This window comes from Barbus barbus (genome assembly GCF_936440315.1).
Source record: "Barbus barbus genome assembly, chromosome: 31".
Taxonomy (NCBI): Eukaryota; Metazoa; Chordata; class Actinopteri; order Cypriniformes; family Cyprinidae; genus Barbus; species Barbus barbus.
In genome coordinates this window covers 27,345,791-27,370,841 of record NC_136759.1, presented here as the reverse complement: position 1 = coordinate 27,370,841, position 25,051 = coordinate 27,345,791, and the positions used below count along the sequence as shown (strand labels likewise).

The 25,051-nt window shown below is 36.3% G+C and overlaps 1 protein-coding gene across 2 annotated transcripts in view; it reads right to left on the bottom strand.

The window, feature by feature from the left end:
- The window catches only part of LOC306850982 (uncharacterized protein), a 145,375-nt gene that overhangs the window by 117,044 nt on the left and 3,280 nt on the right, over nucleotides 1-25,051 (bottom strand). For both annotated transcript variants that reach the window (XM_079386975.1, XM_079386974.1), the window contains exon 3: nucleotides 20,766-20,888. In XM_079386975.1, the coding sequence (XP_079243101.1) occupies nucleotides 20,766-20,888 (123 nt within the window). The remainder of the gene's footprint in view (nucleotides 1-20,765; nucleotides 20,889-25,051) is intronic.

Genomic DNA, 25,051 nt, shown 5'->3' with positions numbered 1-25,051 from the left:
TCTAGAAAAATCATGAGTGCACAATTTTATAAAATCTAAACATTTAGTGATAACATGGGGAACAAATAAAAGTGAATATGCGAAGGACTATATTTGGTAAAATGTTTGTGCTTTCGTGGGGCTTAACAATAACACAGAATAGTATGCACACAATATCGGATTTGGATCGGTCTCGTCTGACTGATACCCGATCCAGCAGAAATTCCAGTATCGGAGCCGATACCGATCCTGAGTATCGGTTCGATGCATCCCTACTCAAATTACACTCCATTTCTTTTACAAAAGAAAACAAAAATACTAGAACAACAATAGAGACAATAATGGACCGGTAATGCATCAAGATAATGTAGTGAATGGTAGAGAAGACAAATATGGGAAATTGCATTTCTTTTCAAATCTAAGACATTATGGAAGCCCATTTCCACAACTGAATAAAAAATGAAAAAGGTAATTGTGATTTTTTTTCACAATCCAGATTTTCTTTCTTGCAATTCTGAGTTTTCAGAATTGCATAATACACTCAGTTGTTGTGAATTATGAAGTCAGAATTGTGAGATATGAACTCACGCAATTGTAAGAAAATAGTATTTCTTCCATCAGAATTGGACTTTATAACTCACGATTTCGACTTTACATATCAAAATTATAAGAAAAGAAGTGAGAATTGTGAAAAAAGTCAGAATAGTGAGCTGTAAACTCCCAAATGCAAGAAAAAAAAATCAGAAATGTAAGATAGTCGCAATTACTTTTTTTACATTTTTATTTCATACTCAGTGGCAGAAACGGGATTCCACACAATGTGCCAAACACTAATGGACTAATAAAGCATGAAATAAATAACTAAATAGCAGCTCCCCAGTAAACAGAGGGTGGCAAAATAGTTATTCCATCTGAAACAATGCATCTTGTGAGACGTCTGTACATTTAAACCAGAGGCTATATTTCAGCAATAAACTAAATTCACAAGAAAGTTGCCCATATATATATATATCAGCCTTTACTGATTAATTAGTATGATAGCACTGCACACATTTTATTGTTATTCTTCTCACAGATGAAAATTAAAAACTCGTCACTGGTTTATGCACTGTTGCACAGTACTAAAAGTGACAGCAGTTTGATTTTTTTTCTAAAATGTTTAGAAAGGGTTGACTTATGAGGTTTGGAGCCATATTTTGGCGCAGGACTTCTGTTACACGTTTCAGAAAAATGACTTGCAAGTATCAGGAAAGTGTTTCATTATTTTCCAAGGGGTGTCACAGTTTCAGTCAAGAAGCACATAATTCAGTTTTATTTGTGTTCCCTCTGTCTTCCTTGTGCTTGAATATGGAGCCTGTAACTGGATCCATATCCAGACTTTTGTCCGAGGTGCAGGATCACAGTGAACTCGATTATAGCACAATTTGCTAAAGTGCTTTTGAGGAGAGAGGGTGATGGCAGATGCGTGGCTGTAAGGTGGCTTTGAAGCAAGACATGAGTACTTCTACAGGTCAGTGAATCTCCTGAACTCCTCAGCACCCCTCCTTCAACTGAAGCCGGCTTAAATACAGCGGACAGCCACACAGGCTCTCACAGATTCATGAATGGACTATATTAAATGTCTTTGATGCTCTCTCTTTTACTTTAACCAACTGCCAATGATGTATGTAACCAAAAGAGTGATACATTTAAGTAAAGTCAATCTTATTTATATTAGCATTTTAAAAACTGTACTCTGTTTATACAGTAAAGCACTAATGTCTGCAATTCTGCCAACATTTAGTAGTTGATGACTAAGTTGTATATTTAGGGGCCATTAACAATACCGTTTTCAACTAAAAACTTTTTATGCATTTTGTCCGTTTATTTACACGACAGCAGCATTTTGGGAGCCTAAAAACACAAACTTCAAAACAGGTTTCAAAGTTCAAGTTTTTGAAAACAAAAGTGTAATAATTCGACCGATGTATCGGTTTTGCAGATTAATCGGCACCGATAATTGATTGCTGGAAATATCAGCTATCGGCAAAAATCCAAGCCGATAGTTTTCTGGGTTGCGTCTGTTGCTGGAGCGGCTGAGAAGGGTCAGCTGTCATTATACAGAGCGAGAGCGGCCTCTAGAGGTGGAAATCACTGACACCTCGTGCTGTTTGTTTTGACACGTGACACTGCGCGCTGCACAGAGCGGGAGAATTCAGACGCGATTTAAATGCAGCCGACAGAAAATCCTGCCATGCCACTGAGCGCCATTCACATAGTTTTCCATTAAATTACATTATATTTGTCACAAATCATTGTTAATGTACATAACGACTTCACCCTAGGCTGTAAAATTGTGTATTGTGCTTTTTTCATCTTTCTGTGGCTCTAATAAAGTAAGCTTCATATAGAGAGCTGAAATATAGATCGCACTTTCTCTTTTAATTTGCTCTGTTCATTTAAAACACCGAACTTCAAACTCAACTATGCCGCTTTGTTCATTCTTGAAGTAAGCTTTTTCCTGTTTAGGGATTTAAAAAACTGTTTTAGACCACCGCTTGAATTGAACATGACGCGTCCGGTGTGTGTGTGATAACTCGTGAGTTTGTCTTAGATGCTGCACTGTGATTTTGCCCAGAGTGTGACTGCCGTATTTTGTTATTTTGATTAGATAATAATCAGGTGTTCTAGAATATAAGCAGTTGAAGAGTGAGAGCATACATACAATATGAATATTTATGTAATTTAAATGTTGTGGCCTTTGTGTAGATATTTAAAGATGACCATCTTTAAGCATGACTTTACAATAAGACATTTATCTCCTGCAAGCAAGGACTAAAATTAACAGACGTGCATGAAGAAAATACTGTACAAGCAGAGCAAGCTCACTGTTTATTGGAAGAAAAATTTAAATATTGGGGTGGGAGTTGATATGAATGTATTTCTGAAGGAATCTGACTTTCCATGGCATTTTTCCCTCTGTTCCATAAGCGCACCTGCTGTAAGAGAGTGAAATTCAGCCTGTCTGCTGTTTTTGTTGTATTCCTGTTTTAGGGTGATTTCACAAAGCCAATTTTTTTTTTTTATTTTATTTTTTTTTCAAATGTTGAATTGATACAGTCAAATTTAAATAAATTAAAAAAAAAGTTCATGCTACATGTGTGTAGCATCTTTGTTTGTATTGTGCAGTGGGTTGGTTCTAATTTCAAACAGCAAATATTACATGTATAATAAAAAATATTAAAATATTAAATATGTTTACTTGTTGTAGTACCAGCAACTGCAAAAACATTTCGTGGCCAGGAAAAAATATTTGTGGCCAAAATTTTCTCAAGTCACCCGCCATTGGCAGATGTGGCAAAAAGTTTTAGGCCCTGTTTGCAAGAGTAGAAATTAGGACAAAAGTATTGTAATTTCCCTACTGTAGATTAAGATAAAATAATATACCTGTGAAATACTCATTTTCATTTCTTTTACAGTGCAATTGTTTTACAATATATGGCCTTTACTATCATAGGGATAATAATAATAATATAAAATTATTATTATTATCATCATTATACTCAAATTTTTTTGGCTTTCAAATTCCCGGTGAATTGAGTGTAATTTAGACTGAGACACTACATCACAACTAAAAAGAGGGCCGAGTCCCCTTTAAACTTCAAGTACAAGTCAATTCACCAGCTTTTTTCTGTTTAGTTTGCACACTGAACCTGTGTTAGAGCTCTTAAACTCTCAAAGTGCACCAGATAGATGAATTTAATTTTATTATGGGGGGCATGCCCCCAGACCCCCCTAGACGGACTGAGGTCCACCCACCACAGTCTCACAAAATCCTGTGGGAAACACTATTTTATAATACATTTCTACATTTTAAAGTTTCTTCTGTTAACATTAGTTAAACTATGCACTAACTTTAATGATCAATATAATAATTAATATATTTTTTATTTATTCATTTACAAAGTATGGTTGTTGTTTTTTTGGCTTTTAAATAGTAAAGCACTATTTTAGTATAACTAGTAAAAACTATCGGTTGATTAATCAGTAACGGCCAGTGTGGTCCAACCTAGATATCGGTATCGGTGAAATACAGTATTGGTCGACCTTTAGTTATGTTCATGTAAATTACAAAAATGCCATGAAAACGGTGACATCATGTGCATACATATTCAGTCTATAGGCCTGTAGTGTTTCTTTACATGGTCGCATCACCAACTACTGGCCTGGCATGCATAATACAACAATTTCAGTAATTTTCAATGTGATTGGGGATCAGTTTGATAATGTTGATAATGTTGTTTGTGTGTGAAAAAGAGATATATTTAGATAGACATATTTGATAAGCATCATATACAGTTGATGGATATTAATCAAGCTGTAGTGTTTATAATGTCCATCACATATTGTCTGCAGAGGTTTATGTAGCTGTAGTGTCCTGTATTGTTGGTAATGTTCCCGTAGAATCAAGGTTTGGTCAATGGCAGTTTGGAGTCAAAGGATCATGAAACACTAAACTACATTTTTTAAGAGTTTAACAGAAGTTTCTGTGTTGCACATTATAGGCAACATTGTTAGTATCAGTTAATCAGTTAATTTTAATTTTAATTCATTCCTAATGAAGTACACTGCAGTTCCCTGGAGTGATGCATATTTATCTATGAATTTTGTCAATCATTAACAAACAAAGGCCTTATGATTCAACAGATGAAACAATAAACATAAATGAATCCCAAAGGACAGTCTACTCACACAGAGAACTGAACAAATGTACATTGAGCTGTAAAAGCAAAATCATTATTGCAGAACTTTTCAGCTGCTCTGCCATCAGCCTGCAAGAGTAGAATGCAACAAACAACATGTGTCATGCCTGTTTTACAAGATTACGCAACAAAGTCATTTGCATTTTTTTGTCTTGGTGTAAAATAAAAATAAAAAGTTAGCAGTGAAGACACTGGTTAATAAAATGAGATTAAACCCATTAAGTATATTATTTAAATAATTAGTTAATTATGCCAGGTCTGTGGTAAATTCAGTGTTTGTTTTTCTCTGGGCATTTTAATTAAACTGCCTACAGAATCTGTCTGTGTGTGAAAATAAAGAGCACGTTTGCAGCATCAGCCTCTGGTTTCTTTGTACTGTATTAATCCAAAACCTTTGGATGCGTTTGACGGATGTGAATGTGTGGCAGTATGTGTCTACTGCAGCGCTGCCCACAACGGTAGGTCTCTTCCGCTTTAAGGTGTATCTGTACGAATGAACATAATCAAGGCTTGTCATGATAGAAAAGTGCCAGTGGACATGTACAGTTAGGCATGTTTTCAGGCTGGGTAGCAAAACACAAATAGATGGCCATCTAACTGAGATTCCCACCAATCTGTGATTCTGATTTGTCAATGGCTGTGTACAACAAGAGTGCATTGCAACAAAAGATTAAATGTTCTCAACTCAATGTTCAAAACGAAAGAGCATCACTTTCGTTTTCCCTGTCCTTTCTTAAAACATCCACTGATAACATTACATTTGCAGCATACTGTGATGCAAAGTAAATTGTATAAATGCATTTCATCACAGTAGGCAAAAAATAAGATTTAAAATTCCTTTGACTAATCAGACTGCTGAAAGGACATCTAGAACATGACTTATTGATAATCTGGACTGTTTATTTTTTTTTTTTAGCACTACATTGTTTCCTAGGCACTATATATATATATTATACACACATACATACACACAGTAAAAAAGCCCTCCCTACATTTCTCTTCAGAAAGACAGACAGGTTAGTAATTCGCACATTTCTAGGCACGGTACATTTCAGCCCTTGGGTAGACACCGTCTCCTCTCGGAGCAATCGGCCCTGCAGATCTGCTAAATACCGGCTCGCACCATCAATGCAGAGACTGCGCTTGGGCCTGCCAATTAGAAATAATTAGGCAGTTATTGCAGTGGCGAGTCTTTTTAAGTGCACATATAACGACGCAATGATGCTGATTAGTGGGCTCAGAGTGAGCGCAGCTCAAACGGCCAGCGAATAATTATGCCAGTGATCACAAAGCCATTGCGTGCCTCTGTACTTCACCTTAATGCATTTCAAAACGCCACTTAATTACGGCCCGTAATTAATCCACCATTAATTGCAGGAAGAGCCCAGTTTACCTCATTTCGTTTCTAATTATCATCTTATAAATAGTTATGGCTCTAATTAATGTGTTCATTAGGCAGGATATTTTCTTTCAAAGTCGTGCTCGGAGCCAAAGATTCGGCATGTGCTCTCAGAAGCCTGGTCAGCCAGAAGGTGAGGCCATTCTACTCGCGCTGGCTTTTATTTTACTACATTCAACCTCCTAATTGGCATTTAAAACGCAAGTTGGAAGAACTTCAAGAAGGGCTTAAATGGGGGATGGATAGCAGGAAAGAGAGACCAGTTCATTTTATATTAGTTTCCAATAGCAGAGGCTTGAAAAGGAGGCAGCCGCCACACATAACTTTGAATAGGATGAAATAAACGGAGCTCATGGTGAATGAGCAGCCAGCCATGTCTTTAATTCCCACAACACAATGCTCTCAATGGACGCTCACGTGACGGGCAGAACACAATCATTTCTTCAAAGGTTATACCAACAACCGTTGCAATTTTCACACATGATAGATGGACATGAGTTCTGACTCCTAATGCCTAATTAGGACCGGTAAATGGCTAACAATACAAACAGCCAATCAAATCGCTTGTTGCCATCCGCCATTTCATCCATCAAGCTTTACTGAACTGTCAGACATAGTTTACTTTAACTTAACGGTGGTAAAAAGTGTCCTTTACACATTTTTGAAGTGATAGTGTCAATGTTCATGATACATGTGCTTTTCGACTTCTTGACACTTACATTTATGCTTGTATTTCACTGTTTTCATGTGTTCTACCATTACATTTAGTGTTTTAACATACCCTGATATTGACTGAAATTGATTGATTCTGATTTATACGCAATGATGAACTACGATAAACTGCATTTGAAGTAAGTGGCTGTGGTTAAGTAACTGCTGTCGTAAAGTCAATATAGTGTTTAAAAGCATTTTTACTTGTAATATTCCTTAAAATTAATGGAAAAAACCCCCCTGAAATGTAAACACCACTGCACATCCCTCAAATATACATTAATAATAAAATACATTAAGTAATAATGGGTTTTAATGATCAAATTGGATCAATGAAATAAACCGCAAACGTCATATTTTTATGTTAAGTGTGTTGAACTTGCTTCTCTTGTGTGTTATTTTAGCCTTTAGATGAGATTAAACGAAGTAGCACAAATAATAAAAAAAGAGCTGCATGGACAAATATAGACAAAAACAAAACTAAGACATGTTTAAAGTATTTTAAAGGTACTGCCTCTTAAAACATGCTCGCTCCAGTCTGGATATGGACTATAATTCAGCTTACTATGGCAGAAACCGCTCTCATGTCTGCTCCACGAGTGTGTATTTTGATTACTATTTTTTTAATTCTCTGCTGCTTTGGATGGAAATCAATCGATGGGCATTTCCTTTCATGAATTTCTGTTCTCTGCAGCTCTTTGCATCAATCATAACTTTGCATGCTTTAATTTTTCTCTGTTTTTAATAATGGGCAACATATACATCTTAACACGTGTTTTAGGGTTTCATGACCTTTTAAACTTTAAATTGCAACATTTTAATGAGGAAAAGAATGCAGCCAGAGATCCCAGTGTAGATGGAAAGGAAGATGGTTTGGTAATTTTTATTTTGCCTTTACTGAATCATTTATTAAAGTTCAATGAATTAAGAACCACTTTAAATTGGTTTAAAGTGAAAAAGCCAAAACATGCATCCCCGTTAAAAACACAGAATTTGTGCATGTTGAAAATAAGCAGGTGAGAATGGTGTGTGCATGTGTAAGGCAGCGTTTGCAGACAGCGCTCTGGTTGTGTCTGCCCAGGGGAGACGGCTGCTGCTGGATGTGCTGGAGGAATCGCTGGATGGATGGGTGGGGTGATGGGGCAGCGGGAGAGAGCTGTGCTCGCGGCTAGCCAGGGATAAAAGACCCCTGCCATGTCACTCACTTACGCCCCTCTTTGGTAAATAAAAGTTTCTGACAACAAAGGCCAGCAGCGTTTGACTAGCCTTTAGAGGAGATAATAAAAAAAAAGCACACACTCGGGACAGAGGGAGAGAAGAAAGAGCGAGGAGGAGGAGAGGAGAGCTGCCTCTTAGATTGAGGATAATGAAGCATGTTGATTTGATGAAATGCAGAACACACACCTGAACCATGCCAGAACACACATGCTAAAAGAAGCTTAGGCTTAGCTTTGCATCGAGTCAGCTAATGTGCATGAGAATATTGTTAGGTTCCTCTCTGGAGCTGCGCCAGCGTGTTTAGAAGGGGTTATGGAGAGATGTTAACCCCCACTGTGAGCCCCAGGAGCAAAGCACATGAGAGATCCTGGAGAAAAAACAAAACAAAACCTAGCTGATTTCCTGCTCCTTCTGTAGAAAATACATACAATACGAATGCTAGCCATTCAAAGAAAAAAACAGCAACAATATAAAAAAAGAAAATCAAGCAAAAATCACTGCTATATCATATGCCACCATATCGCTTTTACCCTCTAATGAAGCTTTTACCCTCTAATGAAGAAAACAGTCAAACATGTAATGAACAGTCTTATACATATCGCTTTGTAGTAGGGTTGTGACGGTGAGGAAATTTTCCCAGCAGTTAATCTACGTGTGACAACACCGGTAATACCGGTATCACCGTGGTGGGGGGTTGAATTCAATTCAAGCAACAACAACAAAATAGCTACAACGTATAACTTAAAAGAATAGAAATACACCATGCTATATACCTAATATAAAATAACAAATAACTTATACATTTTAAATAGGTATACAAAAGAAACACATAATTATAAAATGCATAACGTTTATCGGCAAAACGATTAAGAAAGTGGCACGGACTGCATATACATTGATGTAAAATAATGAAAAAAAAATCATAATAATAAATCACAGTTTAAATAAAATAAAAATCAGAAAATACCGTGGATCCAAATAAATGAGAAACGAATGTTAAAAAAAATTCCAATATCACCTTAGATACATAGCAGGTCAACAGGCTTTTCAAAATCCCAAATATTTTTAAAACAGGAGCTTTTACATTTGGTTTTGAAACTCTTCTGCCATCGTCTTGTCTGTCTCACCTCACTCTTCTTGTCAGTCAGTTCAACTCTCCTCAGGTGATAAATTAAATCTGATCTGTGATGCGCGACTGTCATTTGTTCGGTGTGCTGCATAGAGCAGCTGCGTTCAGTTTTAATTGTAGTGTCTGTTCTCTAACTGGACTAAATTATTTGTATTACTATTAAAAAAAAATCTAAATGACGGTGAGGGACGAGGCAAGTGACGTAACCGGTGTTGCGGCTTAACACCGTCAATCGCAGCAAGCCTACTTTGTAGACGCAGGTACCTTCCAAACACAAAATGTATATAATATGGTGCATGCAATTCATGTCTGGTGTCTGAATCATATTCACAAGAAGTGTGCAAATTAATGTCAGAACACTTGGTCTTGCAGATTGGCATTGATCATAATTTCATTTCCATTGTGAATGCTGACTATTCAGTTTGTGTGCATTGTGTACTTATGATATAGAATACAGATAAAGCCAGAAATTACTACTTCTTTAGCCGGTTTTAAGTTGCAGTCTTGATTGAACAAACTACATTTCCCATTATTCTTTGTAGCAGAACAAGAGAAGTGATAAAATGCATTGATAATTGCTTAGTTACCCATGCAATATGCAATCTTTATTGGTCGTGCTAGTGTAAAACGTCTTTGACAAAATATGGACAAAAGAGAAAGAAATATGTATCCCCTGTTTTTGCACTTAAAGGCAGCTTTATTTAGTGGAGAGTCATTGTTTTTTATGCATGTATCTCTTGAGCTTTGTAACTGAAAAAATGCATGTGCTAAAGCAAGGGTCTTCAACCAGGGGTCCGCAAATTAATCTTTGATCACAAGCAATTTTTTGTTAAAAAAATTAAAACATGGGTAAAAAAAAAAAAAAGTCAATTTTAAATATAAGCACCCTGAAATGAAAGCAAGAGCACTCTCAGTTGATACTGTAACAATGTGAAGAAGTGAAGTGACATACGGCCAAGTATGGTGACCGAGTATGGATACTCGGAATTTGTGCTCTGCATTTAACCCATCCAACGTGCACACACACAGCAGTGAACACACACACACACCGTGAACACACACCCGGAGCAGTGGGCAGCCATTTATGCTGCGGCGCCCGGGGAGCAGTTGGGGGTTCGGTGCCTTGCTCAAGGGCACCTCAGTCGTGGTATTGAGGGTGGAGAGAGCGCTGGACATTCACTCCCCCCACCTACAATCCCTGCTGGCCCGAGACTCGAACCCGCAACCTTTGGATTACGAGTCCGACTCTCTAACCATTAGGCCACAACTTCCCCATGTAATATTATTATTATTGGCAAAACAGATTTGGCAACCGCTTCATTGCGTTTTCCAGTTTGAGCTCTAGAGAACGTGAAATGTGACCTTGGACCACAAAACCAGTCATAAGGGTCAATTTTTCGAAGTTGAAATTTGTACATCATCTGAAAGCTGAATAAATAATCTTTCCATTGATGTATGGTGTGTTAGGATAGGACAATATTTGGCTGAGATACAACTATTTGAAAATCTGGAATCTGAGGGAGCAAAAAAATCTAAATATTGAGAAAATCTCCTTTAAAGTTGTTCAAATGAAGTTCTTAGCAATGCATATTACTAATCAATAATTAAAGGGGACCTATTATGCATAAGGTGTTTGAACACAGTTGTGTGGCCACAGTGTGTGAAAACATCCAGGCTAAAATGGTAAATATCCACCCACTCATTTTTTAATAATCTAAATAAATCATAAACATTCTCTCAGAACGAGCAGTTTCGGATTCTCCCTCTGTTCACGTCACCGAGGGGAAAAAGTCCCGCCCATTCGTGACACTCTCTGCCCTATTAGCATAAACACAGCCCTGAGTGAGAAGCTGCAGTCTGCCTCTGCCATTACTGATTACTTGCTGTAGCTGCTGGAGATATACAATGTCAGCGCCAGAGAGGCATTTCAAGTGTTGTGTTTTGGGATGCACTAACGAACATAGGAGTCTCCATAGACTCCCTCCATCTGAGCCGCTGAGGACACTGTGGTCAAGTTTCATTGTCTAAGGAAATGTCCCGGGAAAAAAAAACGGTAAAATCCCCAAAACGTGTTTAGAACAAAACCAACGCTACAAGCATGAACGTCAGCTCCAGACAAAGTAAGTACCACACGTTGTTTTCCAAATTGCCTTTCTGAAAGAGCTTCTTGGTACTCTGTGAGGCTAATGATGCTAAAGCTACCATCATCTCTGCCTGTTTTCACTGGTGCTGACCATGAATGATCGTGAATAGGAATATAATCCATTGAATAAAAGTTTTGTTTTTCATGCTGCTAAAAGGACCGACAGCCAATTACATGCTGCCAAATTTTGGATGTGACATCCTAGATATAAATACATGATGCTCTTTGAATCTGCAACTGACATAATAGTGATACTAGCACGGGACAGAACTGTGGCATGTCAGAAGAGATATGCGCAATGTAAAAGCAAACTAACAGATTACAGGAAAAATATTTATATATTGTTTTTATTCAATTCCAATTATTTGTAAAAGTATTGCCTTGTAAATAATCTTAACTCACTGCTATTCTTGTTATGGTGGAGCCGTTGCTTACACATTACATCTACACTGATTCTTAATTGTCCATCTGACAGTAAAATTCAAATGTATGACTAAAAATAAAAATTATTTAAAAATGCAACCAACTAATGAGTTGTGATTTTTATCTCAACATGTTGTTTGTTGCATTTTAACAAGTAATATACAGGCAGTAATGCATGTGCATCAACAATAATGTGCATAGTTCTGATCTACTGTCTTAATATGCATGTAACAAATATAATGTTATATATAATCTATAATACAAATGTAATCTTAATCATTAGGCTATATGGCAAGTTTCTATTAATATTTGAAGGTATGCTCAATATGTAGCTCTGCTTGACACATTTTGTATCAGGGGGTTCCTGCTCCATATCTCTATGGCCTAAGGGGTCCTAGCCCTGAAAACCTTTGAAGACCCATCTTAAATTATTTTAAATTATTTTATGTATATGTCAAGCTTAGGGACTTAGGGACACTTGAATCTGTTAGTTATCTGATTATTGTTCTTGAAATAAAGTCTGTGGTAACCCATAGAATCACTGGGTAAAAAGTTCTGGACATTGGCACAGAGATAGAAGAGGGTTTGAGTTTCAATCTGACCAATTTGGGGGTCAGTCTTTCAATCCCTCTAGAGTTAAGGGTCAACGCTGCACTGATGTTTAGGGTAATAACTTTTGAACCATAAGGCCTAGCAACAAAATTCCTATGTAGTCTCCATCCAGAGCTCAAGCAGAGATTTCCACATTTAAATTTTCAAAACATGTTTTCCTCCTAAAACTTTTGCTTAGATGTCTGTGACAATTTCTGATATTTTCGGAAACGTCTTCATTAATCTGATGAAAAGCAAGCCAAATTATACTTGGGATTGTTTCTCTGCAAATCTCTGGCGCACTGACACAAAACTTGGTACATGTCATCACAAGCCTGACCTGAGGCTACATATTCGACACAGCACCACCTACTGGTAAAGAATGATTAAAACTGGTTATTTTCAAGGCTGTCTATTACCTTGTTAATTTAGTGCAATTATGAAAAAAAAAAAAAATCTGTTAAAATAATTAACATTTAATGCACCCCAGCTTAGAATTCTGAGTTGATGATTCAATGACTTATTATTAAAGTCACGTTCTTTGTTCCTGAATGAATCAGCCATATGAAAACAACAGCTATGTTTCCATCCAAAGTTGTGAACTTAACTTGTTAAACATCTGTGAATAAAGCCCGGTTTCTATCCAAAGAGAACAAAATCATCACTTCCTGATTAAAGGGGTCATATGATGCTTTTTTTAAAGATCATTATTTTGTGTATTTGGTGTAATAGAATATGTTGGCATGCTTTAATGTTCAAAAAACTGTAAATAAATACTGTACATTATTGTAGGTACTCTATGCCCCGCCTCTATCAAACGCTTCGTTTTCTACAAAGTCCCTCCTTCCTACAAGTGCAGTACGCTCTGATTGGCCAGCTGACACAGTGCATTGTGATTGGCCGAACACCACAAGCACGAGTCTGAAATGTAACGCCTCTTATCATAATCACAAGCTTTAGCTTTCAAAATAAATGTAAAGACAGTTAATAATGTCCTTAGTTTTACCATCAGTTCAAGCCCGAGAGGGGAACAGAGTCGCGTGACAGACACATGCTGATGCTCGTATGTATTTGCACACAAGCCACGGTTGTGTGACCATGTCTCCCTCTCTCACACACGAGAGCACACACACACACACACATGACGCACAAAACTCCACATTTGAGCAGTTAAAAGCAAATACTTCAACTAATAACAAAATATACAGTCGCTGATTCAGAAGCACCAGATTGTCAGAGCAAACTCAGAATTACCTCCTCTCCTAGGTTCACGAAACTGTCGTCCATGAAATGCGTTGCTGTTCTGTTGTAAGTAATCTTAATGATTCCTAAATGCATCTACTTTCGGAAGGCCAAATAAAGAGCTTTTGCTTTCGCCTAGAAACACACAGCGTCTCCCTGTCATGGCTGCATCAACACTTACTGCGGTTACTGAAACCATGCCTTCTTTCCTCACGTGAACATTTGGGCAGCATTAAGCAAATATTTCCACATCGTGATGTAGACATGTGGGGGCGTGTCTGAATGAGCCGTTTTAGGGGGAGTGGACGAGTCTTAACTTTGATGAAGAATATCTCTTTGGTTTTGAGACTTTAGTCTTTGCAACTTCAGGGATCTGAACACGAACAGCTTGTAACACTCCAAAGAGAAAGAAAAACTTGAAATCGCATCATATGACCCCTTTAACTGGCACTAAATATAACTAAGAAAAGTAGGAGAAGCCACTGAATCTAATAATTTTTATATTTAATAAATTGCACCTCAGAGCGTGCAGACGAAACACAATAAATGCTGCCATTGCTTTCGGAGGTGGATGCTGCTGTTTAGGAACACAGTCATGTAAAACAGTACTGGGATGCAGTTATACAGAAATACTTTGACAACACTTTGCTTTTTCAAAATCACCATAACATTTCAGATGCTGTGCAATGAAATCGGTCCGCTGGTTAGTCAACTTATGCAATCCCATAGATCAAAGTCACATGATTTTTTTGTGTGCATGAAGGAATTCATTAGACAAATGTGGTTCCATCTCCCATTATTCACATTAACTGTGTTTCACGCAAACCACCTCAAGTGAGTATAAAAACTTTTTTGCAAATCAAGAATTTTTTTCACTCCTTTGGGGTGTGATACTTCAAAATGCACATAAAAACAGGGTGATGGAAACATAACTAATGACTCACTCATTAAGACTTGCTGCCATCTACTGGCAGTTAATTTTTTTTAGATTTAAACTATTTTTCAATAATCAATAAAAAAAAAAAATTACCATAACATTATTTATGCAAATGCCGTTACAGTGCAAATGCAGTCATGCCTCATCATGTAATTAATTGAATTAAAAAATTTAAGCATTTGACAGTCCTAGGTATTCTTGTTTATAATATACAGTCATGGCCAAAAATATCGGCACCCTTGGTAAATATGATCAAAGAAGGCTGTGAAAATTAATCTGCATTATTAATCCTTTTGATCTTTTATTTTTTTTTAAATCACAAAAATCTAAACTTTGATTTGATAATAAGAATATAAAATGGGGGGAAATATCATTATGAAATAAATGTTTTTTCTAAAATACACGTTGGACACAATTATCGGCACCCCTAGAAATTCTTATGAGTAAAATATCTCTGAAGTATATTCCCATTCATATTCACAACATGAAATTATCCAGCCATGGCTTCCTGTTTCACAGAAATATAAATAGGAGGGAAAACAAAGCCCAAATTCCCTTAATCATCCATCACAATGAGAAAAAACAAAGAATATATTTCTGATGTGCAGCAAAAGATAATTGAGCTTCACAAATTAGTGAAGTGGCTTTAAGAAAAGAGCTAGAGCAGTGAAAATCCCCATTTCCACCATCAGGGCAATAATTAAGAATTTCCAATCAACAGAAAATGTAATGAAACTGCCTGGAAGAGGACGTGTGTCTATATCGTCCTAATGCACGGTGAGAAGGAGAGTTTGAGTGGCCAAAGACTCTCCGAGCACCACAGCTGGAGAATTGCAGAAAATAGTTGAGTCTCGGGGTCAGAAAACCTTTAAAAAATTGTTAAACAGCCCCTACATCAGCACATGTTGTTTGTTAGGGTTTCAAGATAAATTCTCCAAGCTCATCCAAAAACAAACTCCAGTATATTCAGTTATCAGACACGACTGGAACTTCAAATGGGACTATGGTCAGATCAAACTAAAAAATTAGCTTTTTAACAGCAAACACTCAAGATGGGTTTGGTGAACACAGGGATAAAGTACCCCATGTGTACAATGAAATATACTGCTGTGTTTTTGATGTTGTGGGCCTATATTTCTGCTGGAGGTCCTGGACATCTTGTTCAGACACATGGCATCATGGATTCTATCAAATACCAACAGATAAAAAATCAATAAGTGACTGACTCTGTTAGAAATCTTATAATGGGCCATGTTTGGATCTTCCAACCGTACAATAATCCAAACACAAACCTCAAAAACAACACAAAAATGGGTCACTGAGCACAAAACCAAGCTTCTGCTGGCCATTCCAGTCCTCTGACCTGAACCCTGTAGAAGATGAGTGAGGTGAACTGAAGAGAAGAAGCACCATCATGGAGCTGTGAATCTAAAGGATCTGGAGTGATTCTGGATGAAGGAATGGTCTCTGATCTCTTGTCAGGTGTTCTCTAACCTCATCAGGCATTATAGGAGAACATTTAGAGCTGTTAAACTGAGAAATGGAGGTTTCAAAAAGTATTGAATAAAAGGGTGCCGTTAATTGTGGCCAATATGTATTAGAGAAAAATTTTTATTTAAAAGATTGTTATTCAACAGTTGCTTTAATAATCAAACAGTCATTTAATCTTTCTAAAAATCATTAGATTAGTAAAAAAGAAAAGAAAAAAAAACAGCAACACCATTAAGCACTCCTCATTTCAGCAAAAGAAAAAAGCGGTCGGATGAAAAAAAACATTTGCTCACACATCACATGATCTCCCGAATACCACATGCACATCTTTCCTGTGGTGAAACAGTCAATATGAATTTGTGCATGTTTGTGCAGAAAAGAATGTTAATGACATTATTTAAATATTGAAGATGTGCACACTAAACTGGGCTGCAGGTGTTTAGTGAATAAGCAAAAGTAGCGTAACAGTTCAGTGAATTCCCCATATGCATCAGTTACAGTTATAATGAAACAGAAATGCATTCAACAATGGTTTGTTCCCAGTATGCATGAGGCGCTGAGCTTGATCAAAGGGAATAGATATTACCATCTAATGGTTTATCAGCTACTCGTGTCTGTTTTACATGTCAAGGGCAAAAGACTGACAGTCTCTAGCCGTCCCGTTCTGTTCAGACCGAAGTGGTGAACAGCACACCAGAATCCACACCGTTCTAACTTTGTATATTTCTCTTGCATTGCTTGTTTATTTTTATTTTTTTATTTATGGGGCCAAGGAGTGCAATATGCCCAACTGAACTGCCCTAATCTTCTTTTCCGCAATATTTCCATGCAGCAGTTATTGTTCTCATTCTCTGAATAATATCTTTTTTTTTCCTTTCTGTGGGCCCTATTCTTTTCTTCTCTTTCCCGTTCTCATATTCTCTATCTGGTACGGCACTTGCTCATATCCTGTCAGTGTATCAATCAAACAGAGCTGTCCACTCAATTCACACCTGATTTATCAGTCTGCCTCATCCCAAACGCCATTATTAGACCCAAACCTTTTTAACACGACAGTGACAGATCGCAGGGCCGACCCAGGTAACCCGTTTCACTCTGTCTAGCCCATCGCACACTTTAGGCTCATTCAGTCAGCTTTCACTGATCAGGCTCAACCTGAGAGAAATAAAATCCAATAACATGGCTCAAAATAAAGAATACAGCCAAAACTAAAATGAACAACCTGCTTAAGTGACTTAACCTGTTTAAGTCACTAGTAATACGGCTAGTCATTCATTCAAAACCTGCTAAAGTGCTTTCATTAGGGCTGTAAAAATGTTGATTTAATATCCAAAACACAATGATATTCTTCCAATGTAGTAGATTTTACAGTCAGTAGTAAACAATGCAATGGGTAAAGTGCACATTAAGATAGCTAAAACTACTGTACCGTATGTTTCACACTAAAGATCCTGAATGAAAAAGTTGCTCCATAAATATGGTCACATTTTTTTGGGGGGACCAATTCTCACTATTAATTATGACTTTTGCCTCAAACTCCTAATTACTGCTTATTAATAGTTAGTAAGGTAGTTGTTAAATTTAAGTATGGAGTGGATCTGAAATATGGCAGAATAAGCTTTATAAGCTCTAATAAACAGCCAATACGCTAGTTAATATGCATGCCAATAAGCAACTAGTTAATAGTGAGAATTGGTCCCTAAAATGATGTGGTACAGGAAATACACTCTGTATACATTATAGGGCTGCCGATTTAACGCGTTAAACTAATTAATTGGTTATGACGGACAACAACTCACTGCATGATGAAGCCTATAGTATGCAGTTATATGCCCCTAAAATTCAAAAATTCACGTTTTGATTTACGGTTTCATATTTATATCATATGATATAGTTAAGCAATTTCACACGAGTGCTGTTTTTGTCCCAAATAGCACGAGAGCAAATGTAATATTGATTTTACACAACAGTTCACAAAATTTAACTTAATATTGTGTTATATTTTAGACACAACAGCAGAACTGTAGTGCATCTCTGAGCAACACACAATTTCTGAATGAAGCCGCCATTTGAACGAATCAAATTAATGAATGAATAACTTATTATTTAAGTCATTTACTGCCACCCACCCATTTACTGTTTTAGAGTACAATTTCATTAAAAAAATAATTTTATATGAACATATTAATAAAAAAATCGGAAAATTACAAATCCATATTAATTTAAAAAACTAATTAAAGGGACATTTCACCCAAAAATTCAAAAAAAAAAAAAAAAAAAAAAAAAAATCATACAGAAATACTTCTTTCCAAAGCTACATTTTGTAATAGCCATTTCATGCTTTTCTCACATTATTTTCTCACAATAATGGCTTTACATGATTTTGGGGGGTGATTTCTGAGCCAAATTTGATGTGTGATTAATATGTGATTAATTAGATCAATTAACTCGAAACATTGTGTAATCAATCTGAATCAAATTCCAATCAGTTGACAGGCCTAATACATTACCTACAGCCAAGAACAATAAAGCCTGTAATATCTATCCAATGTGTAATCGATGAACACGTGACAAATGCAAGGTTTTTTGTTTGTGTTTCAAAACTAAACACACGCCAGCATGCACGGTGCCATCATGTGCTGATTCTTTTAAATATTTCCCATTCTCTTGCTCCTTTCCCATCGGTTTTCAAATAGAGATTGGAATTACAGAATGCATCGTGCCAAACATGACCTCAGTAGTCAACAGTGAACAAGAAGAAACCTGAGAAACTAATAAATCTATTGCACCCAAGCTCAACAGCTCGAGCTCAGAAAACAGCTTTTACATAAACTAAACAAACCAAACTCTGACATCATACAGACTCGCAGGCCAAAGACTGTGAAAAAGCCTTCAGGTTTCTTCAGCGCCAAAACATTTTTGCTATTTAGCAAATGCTTTCATTCAAGACACCTTAAGTTAAGTACCTTATTTAAGGCTGCAATAGTCATGGCTGATAACTCGCTCCTAGAGAGGACTGATCCAGTAACCTTTTAGTTATCAGTCCAGATGTTTAAACACTAATTTTCAACAATTATTTCACGCCAGATAATGTCCTTCCCAGGGTAAGAGTTGCCATATAAAATACTGAATCTGCACCCAATTTAACCCTTAATCCAGTGTGGGCCTGCTGCTATAAGCCCCGTTTATCTGTGTCAGTCTAATTAAGATATAAATGAATAATTTCCTGACTTATTTAAACGATTCCAGCATCTCCTACAGCCGATCACAAGTAAACAAACGTCTGTAGCCTGTATGCATTATGAAAGCCATCTTTACACTTCTAAAGCCTTTAACAAAACTCTCCTTCATTTACACACATTTGCAATGATAATGAAATAGCCTACCTTTAAAAACAAAAACACTTCAGTTCTTATTCCTGTGTGCGTGAGAGTTTACTTTAAATAAAAAAAATGAAATAAACAGCCGATGGATAATTATATTTTAATTGCATTAATTCATCAACCTAAGTGCCCCTTTTTCTTCTGAGCTCTGAACAGGCACAAGGGCAGACAAATGTGGACTGACCCAAGGGTGCTTGTGCCAGTACTTAATTAATACAGACAAAAACAATAACAATCGACACTAATAACCCCTGTAATGAGTGTGAGTATCTATGTGCGCAGGACAAGCAGCTGTGAGAGTGAGTGGCTCAGCGAACAGAAGGTCTTTAATGGCAACCTGTCATACGCTAATTAGCCAAGCACATGTTAGCATTTGAGTCCAAATGAGGGGGAAGGGGCGGAAAATCATCACTGCTGCTGATGATGATGTGGCTGACGTGTGGAGTTTTTAATCAATTGTTTATAATGCTGTACCATTTATTTTTTTGTAGTTGATTATTGGAGTACATTCTTCTTTGTATTTGTGAAATATACTAGCAATTTCTGGGTTAACCCTTGTGTGGTTCAATTTGAAAAAGTTACACAGAGGTCTTTGGAGGACAAAAACATCAATGTCAACAAACAGTCATAAATATTATATACACATGTTTTCACTTTCAATGACATGGATCTTTTTATCAACATCAGTCTTGATCATAACTACCAAAAATTCATTCATTTTCAGAATTTTAACCCTTTATATGCCAGTTTGTTCATGTTTACATAATGCCACTGTTGTTTTTTTATGGGGGAAAAATAAAGAACAAAAAATATATTAAGTTCCATATATTAAATGCTAAGATTTTTCCCCCAAGACAGATTAAATGATAATTAATCATTTTGATGCATTATTATTTTGGTGCAATGTACGAATTGAAAGAAAGAAAATAAATAAATAAGCAAGCAAGCTCCCATTCACACAAACCACACTCCGATAACCAAACAAATACACTTAACACAATTATAATTACACCAGTAACACTTTAGTAGTGACCAATTCTCATTATTAACTAGTTTTAACAGGTTTTTTCAGTGTAGATTTGGCTCAGTTTTTGGTCAGTTCTATTGTCCACCAGTAAATGAGACGGTCGCATGATTCATAATGAGCACAAACAGTGCCATTCACTCACAAATGTTTAATATTTAGATCTTGCTTCATATGATTGACTTACATATATAATGACCTGAAGTTTCCTGCTCAAAACCATTTAAAATCACTTGTTTTCTTCTAAGCAAAAGTATTTACTTTGAAAGTTAAAGGAAGTCTTTTTACATTCACTCCACCAATGCTAAGGGCCAGATATTTGCATAACTATTTAGTCATCAGTGTGCTTGTACCTTCTATTTCGGCTGCGGGACAGAGACCTGTGGGACCTGTGGCCCCGCCCCCTGTCTGTGCTTCGGCTCCGCCTCCTGTGACTGGACCCTCTGGAGGAGCTGCTGTTGGAGCGGTTTCTGTGCCTGCAACATCAGTAACAATAGTCCATTAACACACACACACACACACACATGCGGCCACAGTGTGTGTGCGGTCTATTTACCGCATCTGTCTGACCAACACACAGCATTCTCTGCTGCATACTGTTATATTTATATAGGTGTCAGTATGTATCAGAGTTCAGCTATAAACATTTCAATGCTTCTAATTGGCAAATTTTCAAATAGGTTTCATGCACATTGTCTGGACAAACAGAAATTCCCAGGCCAGCAAACGCTGAAAGCACGGCTGAGCCAGTGCCTATGATTTTATCCAACAAATGGTTTCCATACAGTTGAATCTGTCAGGGTTTCTGCAGGTTTTATGACAGTAAAATTTTAGATTTTGTTTTTAGAGCAAGTGAAGAGAAATTAAGGACCAGATTGAGGGGCACACTATTCTCTAAATGTAAATGTCTAGGACCCACAAAATAAGTTTTATTAGCAAGAATTCAAAGTTTGAACATAAAACTTCCAACAGATCTCCATGACTTACAAAAAAAAAAAAAAAAAAAAGAAACAAAGAAAAAAGAAAATGCCTTAACTAGAATATGGAAGTAACTTTAACTCTGCCTTATAAAAACACAGCAATAAATTGCTGCTCTTCATTGGTATGTTTGTCTTGTTTTCAGCGCAAATGTGTAAAGATTCTTAAATCATGATACATTTACTTGAGAAGCAAAATGACTTACGATAAGATGTCTTGTTTTATGAGAAAGTGATCAACATGAAGTGAGCTTATAATTAAAAAATAAAATTAAAAATCTGCCAACGGACTCCAAAAAATGAACTTAATTCATTTAAAAAAGTTTTAACACCCCATTTACAGATGTTTGTTCTTGTTTTATGCTTCATTTTGTTCAATTTTTCAGAAAACAAGACTATCTTGTTAGACTAAACTATTTTCATTTTGCATCTCAAGTAAATGCATTTAAGGATGTTTAGATGTTTATATTGGAAAACATGACAAAATACTTTTTTTTTTCTTTGTGCATGGAACATTTAATGCCTCGACTTTATGAATTTAAGATTTTCTGCTCTGATTTAAGACTTAAATTGTGGAAAGGTGAAATAAGACTTTTTAAGACATGCAGAAACCCTGAGATAAAAAGGAGAAATATTTTACATTAAAAGAAAATCCACATAGCTTTAAAGGGACAATTCACCCAAAAATGAAATTTCTGTCTTCACTTACTCCCCTCAAGTTGTTCCAAACTTGTGTGAGTTTCTTTCTTCTGCAGAACACAAAAGAAGAATGTTGGGGACCAGAAACTGAAACAACTTGAGGGTTAGTAAATGACGGCAGTGTTTTGATTTGGGTGAACTGTCCCTTTAAGCACCCTGATTACCCCTGAGCAGCATGCAGATGCAGACAAGCAGGCAGAAGTGCAGTCGTCTGCATACAGAACATACAGTCAGCCAGCATGACTCTCTGCACTATGTTTAGAAAGCCTGACATCATGAATATAGACCCGTCTGACTGCATTATTTTAACTAATCAGCTCTATTTCTCTCTCCAATGAGCTGCTGTCAACTTCCCTATTCTCTACTCCAGCTGATAGATCAAGACTTCTTAGACCCACTTTCAAAAGCTAAATCAAAAGCGTGAGCCCATTCCCCACGTCATGAATAAATAAAATGTTTATCTAAACACCATAATTAAATTTATTATGCATTTCTGCATCTGATGGCACCCGACTGAATACCTCTAAATCTTTAGTGCCAGTGGCTCAGGCAGCAGGCCGTCTCTCTCCATCACTGCGTCAGCAATTGAGGAGAAAGTTAATGTTTGTGCTGCTTCACAGAGCATCTGCAAATGGCTCTTAAAGACTGTTCCGATGGCATGTGGGTCAATGACATGATGCTTGTTTTGTCTGTTCTAGCTATTTGTTTATTTAAAAATGTGTGTGTGCGCGCGTGTGTGTCTATACACTAAATACGCAAATCATATATACAATACACATTTTATGATTAGTATGTTTTTAATTTTTTAATTAAAATTCATGGCATTCATGGCAAGGAATTCTTATTATTATACACTTTATAATAAGTATACAGTAACAACGCACTTGCAAATTATTTGCAAACTAGGTAATTCATCATTTAGAGACATTGCGAATGCATTAATTTATGTACAAATAGTGAGTTCTTCATTCATTGTCATGATAGTTAAATTATTGTTATATTTGATCACAAATAAAGAGTTCTTAAAGGGGTCGTATGATGCGATTTCTAGTTTTTCTTTCTCTTTGGAGTGTTACAAGTTTGTGCATAGATAAGATCCCTGAAGTTGGAAAGACTAAAGTCTCAAAACCAAAGAGATATTCTTTATCAAAGTTAAGACTCGACCACGCTCCTCTAAAGCGGCTCGTTCAAACACGCCCCACATGTCTATGTCACGGTGTGGGGAGATTTGCATAACACCGCACAAATGCATATGCAAAGAAAGAGGAAATACTATTATTCTGGCTGAAGTATTGTTGTTGTCGCCGGCACCATGTCCTGGAGACGCTGCGTTTCGTTGTGAAAGCGAAACTACTTTGTTTGAGCTTCCAAAAGAGGACACAACTAGAAATCAGTGGTTAAGTTGTGTTTACAACACTGTTCCAGAACAGTTCAACGCAAATATTGGAGTGTGTGCAGCGCATTTTACAGAGGACTATTTCCTGAACCTGGAAGAGTAACGTTAGCTTACAATGCCAGCTGTGCTCAAAGACTGATTATAAAGTGGGGCAATTCCAACTTTGCAAGAACAGTCTGGTGCTTCTGACTCACAGCCTGTAAGTATGTTTCTGCTACTGACGATTCAAACGTGAGTTTTGAGCTGTGTAGAGTAGTGCTTGTTGTTTGTCATTTCTCCGATCACAAATGCAGACATGGTAGTAAAAACACAGTATAAGTCATTATAATCAGTAATTATGTCCCCACTGGATGCAACAAATGCCTCGTTTATAATGGGTTTTATTGTTTTTGTCTCGTCGCACCGGGACACGGCATCACAATACGGTAACATACATAACATTTCCGTCTCACGCTTGAGGTATTCGGCCAATCACGACGCACCGGATAGCTGGCCAATCAGAGCACGCCTCGCTTCTCAGAACGATGAGCTTTGTAAAAATCAGAAAGGAGCAACAATAATGTACAGCATGTGGACAATAATGTGTTTTTTTAACTTTAAACCGCATAAACGCATTGCATTACACCAAATACACCAAATAATGTTCTTTTTAGCAAAATCATATGACCCCTTTAACAACTTGTTAACCATGTCTAACTGACGTACAGTATTTACACCAGTAGTAAAAAAGTCGTAGCATAAATGCGTATCATTTTACTCTACACATAAACATTACTTGTATATTATTACAAATTTGCTTATATGCTATTATACATCACTTGTGCACAGTGACAATAAATAGCATATGTAAATATAGTATGTACGTAAAATACATACAAATACTAATGAGATCACATTGTTAAAATACTAGTTAGTATACGAATAAAAAACAGAGAATAACAACACATTATCAAACTCTTTACATATAAGCTAATTAAACAACAATCATTTATAAATTACATTGAGAATGAATGAAGAGCTCACTATTTGTACATAGCACATTAATTTATTAATTTAAAAACTACAATTTATAAACTATGAATTAACTACAAACTAATTGTTTGCAACAAATGATTTATAATAGTTTTACTGTATAATTTTAATAAATTCTTATTAAAACTTAAGTAGTTTGGCATAATCTTTTTGTTAATTCTTGGGAATATATATATATATATATATATATATATATATATATATATTATAACAAAGCTGCTCCACTAATTATTAATAATATCTGAAAAACGTTTGCCCACCAAATCAAAGTCATGCATAACATGATCACAGAAAGGATCATTAGATTTTTTATGATTAATAAAGTTTATTTCAGGTTGTAAAATGTCATGTGGTGTCAATCCTGCAAAAATGTACTGTAATATGTAATATTTAATATTAAAATATGTAATATTAAAATGTAATATTTATTAATTAATAATTCATGATGTTTGGAAAATATACATCATATTTGGAAAATGGTGATTACGATATATGCAATCACAAAGATGCAAGGCGTAAGAAAAATGCATTTTGC